Here is a 9490-nt window from a genome sequence, read left to right as displayed (position 1 = left end):
GGAGATGGATGATCGCAACGATGAGATTAATAGTAATAGTAATGTAGCCTTAGTGAATAATTTGACAGTAGTGAGGGAATTATTTGTTTAGCAGAGTGATGGCGTTGTGGGGAGGGACTGTTCTTGTGTCTAGTTGTTCTAGTGTGTCGTTTTTGAGGCTAGGAGCTGAAACAATTCATGACTTTGTATTTATATAACATGTTGGTATTTACCCCCCAGCAAAATTCGCAATGTTTTCCAAACCGGGAACGGTGGAAATGTAAACAGAAGCAGGAAACATATTATTACATGCGGTGGAAGTGCCCAGAAGGAAAGAAATATTGGATAAGAAGATTAAGGAGTTAAGGATAGTCAGGACAGCCAATCCCATTCTTGCTTTAAAGCCCAATTTCGAAATAATACTGGGTGGAAAAAGAGAGACTTAGAAACAGCAGGCAACCGTTTGAATACACGTTTAACGCACATTGAATACACATCAAGTGGGAATGTGTTTTTTTTCTCTTTTCCACGTGTTAATTTGGGGCTGGAGAAAACCGCAAGGCTTCGACTGGCAGGCGACGAGGTGGCCGAGTGGTTAAGGCGATGGACTGCTAATCCATTGTGCTCTGCACGCGTGGGTTCGAATCCCACCCTCGTCGGTGGCTGGGTACGCGAGAACGACCCGTTACATTTTGCTTTGGGTTGGAAGTTGAAGCTTCCCTACACCCGATTTGCTTTGGATAGGACTCGAATTTGCTGCTGTCCCGAAAATAACGGGGGTGGGGGGGAACCTCCTTTTTCGAGTTTTATGTGTAGTAATGCATTTCACTTTTATTCTCCAAAAGTCCTATTAGGTGTACAAATTAAAAGTGAAGTCTTTTACCAGTTATTGGTTGTTGTATTTTTCTTTTACTAATAAAAATACTTTAATATATAAAAAAAATAAAAAAATAAAAGTGAAGCGTGCGGGGAAGGACAAATAAAAGGATTCTTGGCAGCGGTGGGATTCGAACCCACGCCCCCGAAGAGACTGGAGCCTTAATCCAGCGCCTTAGACCGCTCGGCCACGCTACCTAGCCGTTGCTTCCGCCCGGCGATATCCCCCTCCAAAGCAAACCGAAGGGAGTACACGTAGTTTTCACACCGGTCCGCAAGTGCTCCAACTCTTTTCCCAAGACTATTTGGGTGGCTCTTAAAAGAGCCGTTGGGGGTTGAAAGCGAAGCCGCCCGAGGTTTCACTTCTTTTTTTTAGGGGCGGCTTTGGCCTTCGTGGCGGCCTTAGGCTTCGCTTTGGCTTTCGCCTTCAAGGGCTTCGCGGGACTTTTCGCCTTGGGTTTGGGCTTTTTGGCCACCGCCGAGGTGGGTTTCTTGACCGCCTTTTTAACGGGTTTCTTCGCTCCGGCGGCAACCTTTTTCGTCTTCTTGGCGGCGGCGCTGGTGGGCTTCTTGGCGCTTTTGGCTTTCGCCGGCTGCTGCTTCTTGCGGGCCGCCTTGTCCTTGGGGTCGGCCTGCTTCTTGTTGAGCTTGAAGGAGCCCGAGGCTCCCGTGCCTTTCGTCTGCAGCAGCGTCCCCTTGGTCACCAGGCTCTTTAGGACGAGCTTGACGCGGCTGTTGTTCTTCTCCACGTCGTAGCCCGACGCCGCCAGGGACTTCTTCAGCGCGGCCAAGGAGATGCCGCCGCGTTCCTTGGAAGCCGTCACCGCCTGCATCAGAAGCTCCGTCACGCTGGAGCCGGCCGGCTTCCGCGCCTTCGCAGCGCCCGCCGCTTTCTTCGCCGGAGCCGGGGCTACCTCAGCCATCCCGAAAACGCGACCTTCGCCCACGCCTGCCGAACTTCGACTGCAGCTGCGGAGTCGCGGCACCTGTTATTTATAGCAGAGGTCGCGCTCTGATTGGTCCGTTTTGGAAGCGGCTTTGGCCTTCGCAACGCTCCTTTTTTAAAGAAAGAAAAAAAACTTTGGCGAGTTTGGGTTTTTCAAACACGCGTTGAATTCCACGTTCGAAGCCCATGTCCTTCTGATTTCAGGTGGGATCCACGGGGAGGATGGGTGTTTTCAGCCTCCTGATGTTGAAACGATTTTAGCAAAAAAAAAAAAGGGGGGGGGAAGACGGTTGCTTTTTTTTTGCTGGCAAAAATGGCAAACTTTTGTTTTTCTTTTGAAAATACAGATGCTTTCCCCCCCTCCCCGCGGCTCTTAGTACCAGTAGGTGATGAAGACGGTTGTCTGAATGGTACCCATCCTACAGGAGAGGAAAGAAAGATTTCTGGCTCGTATCTCCTACACGCATTGATGATACTTGACACTTGAATATGAGCCAGCAGCCAAAAAAAGCTAATACGATCCTGGGTTGTATTAACACAGGTGTAGAATCAAAATCAGGTGAAGGATTAGTAGTGCTTTGTAAAGCCTTAGTAAGGCTACATCTGGAATCCAGCATCGTTTTTTTCTTTTTTTCCTTTTTTAAAAAGATTTTTATTAACAAAAATGTAAAATACACACACACAAAAATTAGACGTACATCACATTTATACAATACAGTACGAACAGGAACTTCCTGTTTTTTAGAATAGCAATCATCAATTGCGATTTCTCCGCGGGTCGCCCATGAGGCCAATGATGAAGGAAGACTGGGACACAGGTCTTTCTCCGGGATGAGACGACCCAGAGCATAGTCTGGATGACTCTTTTATTGAGCATACACAAAGAAAGGGTGGAGTCACATGATCTATGTGGACCAATCATGGTTGTACAAGTCTTATGGTATATGGTAACTCATTTACTTCCATGTAGACCTCTGAACCTAGAGAATGCCCATAGTCAGCAAATAAATCTTTTACTAGCATGCAAACTTCTGACCCCTAGTTAATACTGCAGAGTCAGCATGCAAACTTTTGACCCCTACTTAGTGCTGAGAGTTAACAGGTTGTGACCTCTGACCTTATGGTAAATGATTACTGCTGTTGTATACGTGTTCCAGCATAGCTTATGTTACAACAATCAATCGATACTGCTCACCTTATATTATTCCCCCTTCTATTGTATTTCATTTGGATTTCACCATTCTTAACCCTCTTGTTTTACTCACAACTATTATTTTTGAGTTTTGTTCTATTCTTTCATTGATTTTTGTTTCATTGTATTGAGAAAAAAAAAGATGTTGAGACTTTTGGAAAAAGCGCAGAGAAGAGCAACTGAGATAATTAAAAGGCCTGGAGACTAAATTATATGACGGACGGTTGCGGGATTTGGGTTTGGCCAGTCTAGAGAAAAGAAGGACTAGTGGGGGGACGTGATAGCAGTCCTCCAATATTTGAGGTGGTGCCACAAAGAAGAGGAAGGGGTCAAATTATTTTCCAAAGCATCAGAAGGCAGGACGAGAAACAACAGATGGAAACTAATCGAGGAGAGTAGCAACCTGGAATTCAGGAGAAACTTCCTAACAGGGAGGACAATTAACCAGTGGAACAGCTTGCTACCAGAAATTGTGGATGCTCCACCCCTGGAGACTAGAAGAGACTAGACAGTCATTTATCTGAGATGGTCTATAGCTTCTGCTTGAGCAGGGGGATGGACTACTACTATTCAAGTTAACAAAGGTGAAGAAGATCAGCCTATCAGTCCTGGGGTCGAGCCTATATTTATTGCAAATGGAACATTTTTGCAGAAGCAGAGAATTTTGGCGTCAGCCCTTAGCACCGAATTCATTTATTCTGAACAGACCAACAAGACCTGGATAGTGACTGAAAAAGAAGAGGATACAGTTGACAGGGTCTTGAGAATAACAATGTTTCAGGTTCCTTAGATCAGGAACTTTTGTTCTGAAGTCTCCTGGAAAATAGACTGGTTTTATATCGCTACTTAGTTGATAACACCTGGGTATTTATTTATAGGGGGGAAAATGTCTGGGCCAAATGTAATTTCTCATGTTGGATTTTCCCCCTTACCAGAGGGAGCCCCCTTGTGGAGTACTGTGAAGCCGAACTTCACTGCGCTGTACAGTAGAAGCCACTTTAAGGCACAACAGGCTGTATCTTAGCAGAACACACACCCGGGAAGGTGGGAGGTAGGGATGTTTTAGCCCCACAGTATTTGTTTCCAGAGAGTAAGTCAGCTGTGTACCAAATTTGGTTGAAATTGCTCCAGGCATTCCAGCGTTATGCTGGAATATACACGCACAGAGAGCCATTTTTATATTTATAGATTATTATATTGCTATGCCAGTAAATCTTGAGTTACAACCCCAATTGAGCCCAATAATTCTGTTGCTAAGTGAAGCATTCATTACGTGAAACTTTCGTTAAGAAATGGTATATAGGGTTTCCCGTCTGCCTGAGCAGGGGGTTGGACTAGAAGATCTCCAAGGCCCACTTCCAACTCTGTTATTCTGTGGAGTTGGGCCCCATTTTTCAACCTTTCTTGCCACGGTTGTTAAGTGAATCACTGCAGTTGTTAAATTGGTCACATGGGTGTTAAGTGAACCCAGCTTCCCCATTTGACTTTGCTTCTTAGGAGGTTTGCAAAAGGGGAATCCCGGAATACTGTGACCGTCGTAAATACGAGGCACTTATCCACCATCATGTTTGTTTGTGCAAAATGGTGTTTAGTTACTTTTTTGAGTGCCGTTGTAACTTCGAATGGTCACTAAATGAACTGTTGTAAGTCGAGGAAATTAGAAAGCCGAAACGGAATAGAATTTACCGGTATTTGGCCCAATCTGATTAGATACAGGAGACATTGGTCTGGTGACTTAGGAAACGCACTTTAAAAAAAGTTTTAAAAAAGTTCAGATGCTTTTACTATGGTTTTAAAGACTTCTTTCCAGCTACTTACATAAAAGACTTCAAACCCTGAGGATTTTATTCTTCTTGGGGTGCCCTGAAAAATAAGAAAAACCGTATTTATAATAAATAATAATAAACCAATTCAATCTTTTTTTTAAAAAAATCCAATTTTAAGTAATTTGTCTACTGGGACCATGCAAGACCCCCAGATCTCATGGCAATTTAGCCCCAGAGGTGCCTAAGTAGCTCTGGAGATTTCCTTTCTGCTCACGCAGGAAAAAAATATATATCAATAAATCTCTTTATTTGAAGGCAAACCCCCAAACAATGAAGGAAAAAATCAGTATTTTGATGGGAAATGCAGGCTTGGATAGGGAAGTAGAGAAGGCAGTCAAAGGACACAAATATCTTCCTTGCTGTTGCTCAAGATGTCCCTAGAAGATATTTGGAGGAATGACGATGATAATGATGAAGATGAGGAATAATTCTATGTATTCGTTTCTCTTCCGGCGTCTTGAAAGGAGGCAGGTGAAGGGCGTTTTTCAGCGTTCTCCTCGTTAGTATAGTGGTAAGTATCCCCGCCTGTCACGCGGGAGACCGGGGTTCGATTCCCCGACGGGGAGATGGCAAATGTTTTTAATGAAGAAACGTATTGGGTATTTGGGAAGATGAAGAAGCGCAGCGGCCTTTGAGAGGAAATGAATGGAAAAGGCTCGCTTCGGCCGAGGAATAACGAGCCCTTTAAACCCCGTGAAATGAATGGGCGCCAGAAGCCACGCCCCTCAGGCGCGAATGACGTCATTGAAGGCGAATCTCGCATGAATGGGGGGAAAAAATCCTAACCTTTTCCCCACCCCAGAGATGTTTCTTAGATATCCCAGATTTTTTTTTGGGGGGGGGGGGGAATCAGTTGCTGAAGACCACGGCAAATTCTCATCCTGGAAGATTTTCCTTTTAATGTATGTATTGCTTTGATTAGATTAGCCTCGTTCGTATACTACAACATAATTATACTATGTACTAATTACATACGGTATTAAATGATATTCTATACTATACTATGAGTATATACTGTAATATGCAGTACTAATATAGTCTACTATAATATATGATATAGTAGACTATTAGTACTGCATATTATACCACTATTGTGTAGTATATAGTTATAATATCTCTGTGCGTGCATAACTATATTAGTACTGCATGTTACATAGCTAGTATGTGGCATATAATATAATATTTCTATTTGTGTGTGTGTGCTTAACTATATTAGCACTGCATATTATATAGCTAGTATGTGGCATATAATCTATATGTGTATGACTATATTAGTACTGCATATTATACAGCTAGTATGTGGCATATAGTATAATCTTTGTGTGTGTATATATAACTATATTAGGACTGCATATTATATAGCTAGTATGTGGCATATAATCTCTCTATATGTGTATGACTATATTAGTACTGCATATTATACAGCTAGTATGTGGCATATAGTATAATCTTTGTGTGTGTATATATAACTATATTAGGACTGCATATTATATAGCTAGTATGTGGCATATAATCTCTATATGTGTATGACTATATTAGTACTGCATATTATATAGCTAGTATATGGCATATAGTATAATCTTTGTGTGTGTATATATAACTATATTAGTACTGCATATTATATAGCTAGTATGTGGCATATAATCTCTATATGTGTATGACTATATTAGTACTGCATATTATATAGCTAGTATATGGCATATAGTATAATCTTTGTGTGTGTATATATAACTATATTAGTACTGCATATTATATAGCTAGTATGTGGCATATAATCTCTATATGTGTATGACTATATTAGTACTGCATATTATATAGCTAGTATATGGCATATAGTATAATCTTTGTGTGTGTATATATAACTATATTAGTACTGCATATTATATAGCTAGTATGTGGCATATAATCTCTCTATATGTGTATGACTATATTAGTACTCCATATTATACAGCTAGTATATGGCATATAGTATAATCTTTGTGTGTGTATATATAACTATATTAGTACTGCATATTATATAGCTAGTATGTGGCATATAATCTCTCTATATGGGTATGACTATATTAGTACTCCATATTATATAGCTAGTATATGGCATATAGTATAATTTTTGTGTGTGTATATATAACTATATTAGCACTGCATATTATATATGCTAGTATGTGGCATATAATCTCTCTATGTGTATCACTATATTAGTACTCCATATTATATAGCTAGTATGTGGCATATAGTATAATGTGTATGTGTGTATAACTATTAGTACTCCATATTATATAGCTAATATGTGACATATAGTATAATCTCTCTCTCTCTTTGTATAACTATATTAATTCTGCATATTAATAGCTAGTATGTGGCATATAGTGTAATCTCTCTATATTAATTCTGCATATTATATAGCTAGTATGTAGCATATAGTATAATCTCTATATGTGTGTGTGTATAACTATATTAATTCTGCATATTGTATAGCTAGTATGTAGCATATAGTATAATCTCTATATGTGTGTATATAACAATATTAGTACTGCAGATTATATAGTTAGCATATGTGGTATATAGTATAGTGTGTGTGTGTCTGTGTGTGTGTGTACATACTATACTAGCGATATAATATAGTTATATTGTGGTATTTTTCATAGTAGTTATATTACCATATGGATTTCCAAGTAGGGCAGAGGTCCGCCCTATTTACTTCCTCCGAGTGCATAAGGGCGCCAGCCAACGAGAACGTTTAAACAAAATTATTTTTCTGACGGGATTTTTTTTTTTACTTTTAGGAAACATTCCACTAAAAAAACTGTGATTTCTTTTTTTCCTAGAAATTAAACTCTTAACCTACTGGGAATGGAATCTTGATTTATTCTGATTAATTGGGCAATTCATTAAAAGAGTTGTAATTGTTGCACGTTTATCCTTTATCCCGGAAAAACGGCTATAAAACAGCGAAGTCGCGTTTCCGTAAGGCCCCGCAGCGCGCGGAAGATTTAAATTCAAGCACGCGATTGGCTGAAAATTACAGCCAATCAAAACCAAGGAAGCAGTGTATAAATAGCGCGCCGGTGGCGGTTTCTTTTCAATTCTTCTCTTGGCAGCGTGTGAGTTACTCGCTTGTCTTCTGTCTTCGCGTCGAGATGGCTCGTACCAAGCAGACCGCTCGCAAGTCCACTGGCGGGAAGGCGCCCCGCAAGCAGCTGGCTACCAAGGCGGCGAGGAAGAGCGCTCCGGCCACCGGCGGCGTGAAGAAGCCTCACCGTTACCGCCCGGGCACCGTCGCCCTGAGGGAGATCCGCCGCTACCAGAAGTCTACCGAGCTGCTCATCCGCAAGCTGCCCTTCCAGCGCTTGGTACGCGAGATCGCGCAGGACTTCAAGACCGATCTTCGCTTCCAGAGCTCGGCCGTCATGGCTCTGCAGGAGGCCAGCGAGGCTTACCTCGTGGGGCTCTTCGAGGACACCAACCTCTGCGCCATCCACGCCAAGCGCGTCACCATCATGCCCAAGGACATCCAGCTGGCCCGACGCATCCGCGGAGAGCGGGCATAAAGAACCGGTGTTTTTTTTTTTTTACAAAAGGCTCTTTTAAGAGCCATCAAATAGTCCCCAAAAGTGCTGGAATCTACCCAAAACTAAAGACAATAGTTTGAAAAGCTTTATTGAAAGTAGAAAGTTAAAGCACACCAATAAATTCCTATACGAACAATTTAAAACAAGTAGGGTGAAATAGGATTTAAAATATATGTAATAAAATAACCTCAATCGGTCCCACATGGCAGATCTCGACCGAACCGTGTTTTTAAATGCACATTTTCCTCGCCTTTCCCTCATTTGAGGGGTTTAACATGCTGTTTTAACGTTGAAACGTATTAGAAGGGTTGCTCGTCTTAACTCGCTTCTAAAAAATGCGTATGAGGCTTTGACACCCTCCTTCCCAAAACTACGCACTTGAAATAAAACCCAAACTCTATTACAACCTATTAAATGGAACAAATGTATGAGAATAACAAAATGTAAAAGAATGTGAATTTATGTACTCTTAATGGTATGCAAGAATTAAGATAAAGGGAAAAAATAGTGTCTTAGATATATAACGCGCTTGCAGCCCTTTCAGAAGGAAGTGGGCGGCTCTTAAAAGAGCCTTTTGGGGTTGAGAGGGTTAAGTTTTCCCTGCGGTCCACTCCAAAGCTGCTGGTCTACTTGGAGCTGGTGTACTTGGTGACGGCCTTGGTCCCTTCGGAGACGGCGTGCTTGGCCAGCTCGCCGGGCAGCAGGAGGCGCACGGCCGTCTGGATCTCGCGGGAGGTGATGGTGGAGCGCTTGTTGTAGTGGGCCAGGCGGGAAGCCTCGGCCGCGATGCGCTCGAAGATGTCGTTGACGAAGGAGTTCATGATGCTCATGGCCTTGGAGGAGATGCCGGTGTCGGGGTGAACCTGCTTAAGGACTTTGTAGACGTAGATGGAGTAGCTCTCCTTGCGGCTCTTCCTGCGCTTCTTATCGCCTTTTTTCTGCGTCTTGGTAATGGCCTTCTTCGACCCCTTCTTGGGCACCGGTGCGGATTTCGCGGGCTCGGGCATCTTGACAACACACGCTACCAACGGAGATATCGCACTGATGCATGCGAGTCCAGGACGCTGGTATTTATAAGAGCTTTATGCAAATGAGGTCTTCG

At 42.3% G+C, this 9490-nt stretch overlaps 3 protein-coding genes and 3 non-coding genes across 6 annotated transcripts; 3 read left to right on the top strand and 3 right to left on the bottom strand.

Annotated features, from left to right (window-relative positions):
- Positions 1-556: 556 nt before the first annotated feature.
- TRNAS-GCU (transfer RNA serine (anticodon GCU)) lies at positions 557-638 on the top strand. Its single transcript has one exon. It is a non-coding gene; the product is annotated as a tRNA-Ser (tRNA).
- A 333-nt stretch (positions 639-971) lies between these two features.
- TRNAL-AAG (transfer RNA leucine (anticodon AAG)) lies at positions 972-1053 on the bottom strand. The gene has a single exon. It is a non-coding gene; the product is annotated as a tRNA-Leu (tRNA).
- A 161-nt stretch (positions 1054-1214) lies between these two features.
- On the bottom strand, positions 1215-1786 carry LOC106551971 (histone H1.01-like). The gene has a single exon (XM_014070142.2). It carries the CDS (start codon positions 1776-1778, stop codon positions 1215-1217), a length of 564 nt encoding a protein of 187 aa, XP_013925617.2. The 5' UTR covers positions 1779-1786.
- Positions 1787-5313: 3527 nt separating this feature from the next.
- TRNAD-GUC (transfer RNA aspartic acid (anticodon GUC)) lies at positions 5314-5385 on the top strand. The gene has a single exon. It is a non-coding gene; the product is annotated as a tRNA-Asp (tRNA).
- A 2571-nt stretch (positions 5386-7956) lies between these two features.
- Positions 7957-8367, top strand: LOC148046899 (histone H3). Its single transcript, XM_087712113.1, has one exon. It carries the CDS (start codon positions 7957-7959, stop codon positions 8365-8367), a length of 411 nt encoding a protein of 136 aa, XP_087568239.1.
- A 647-nt stretch (positions 8368-9014) lies between these two features.
- On the bottom strand, positions 9015-9490 carry LOC148046898 (histone H2B 5-like). Its single transcript, XM_087712114.1, has one exon. It carries the CDS (start codon positions 9393-9395, stop codon positions 9015-9017), a length of 381 nt encoding a protein of 126 aa, XP_087568240.1. The 5' UTR covers positions 9396-9490.

Source organism: Thamnophis sirtalis, unplaced genomic scaffold (genome assembly GCF_051295495.1).
Source record: "Thamnophis sirtalis isolate CommonGarterSnake01/CBP01778 unplaced genomic scaffold, rThaSir2_p1.2 scaffold_4, whole genome shotgun sequence".
Taxonomy (NCBI): Eukaryota; Metazoa; Chordata; class Lepidosauria; order Squamata; family Natricidae; genus Thamnophis; species Thamnophis sirtalis.
The sequence above is the reverse complement of the archived record's forward strand: the minus strand, read 5'-3'. Positions and strand labels throughout refer to the sequence as shown.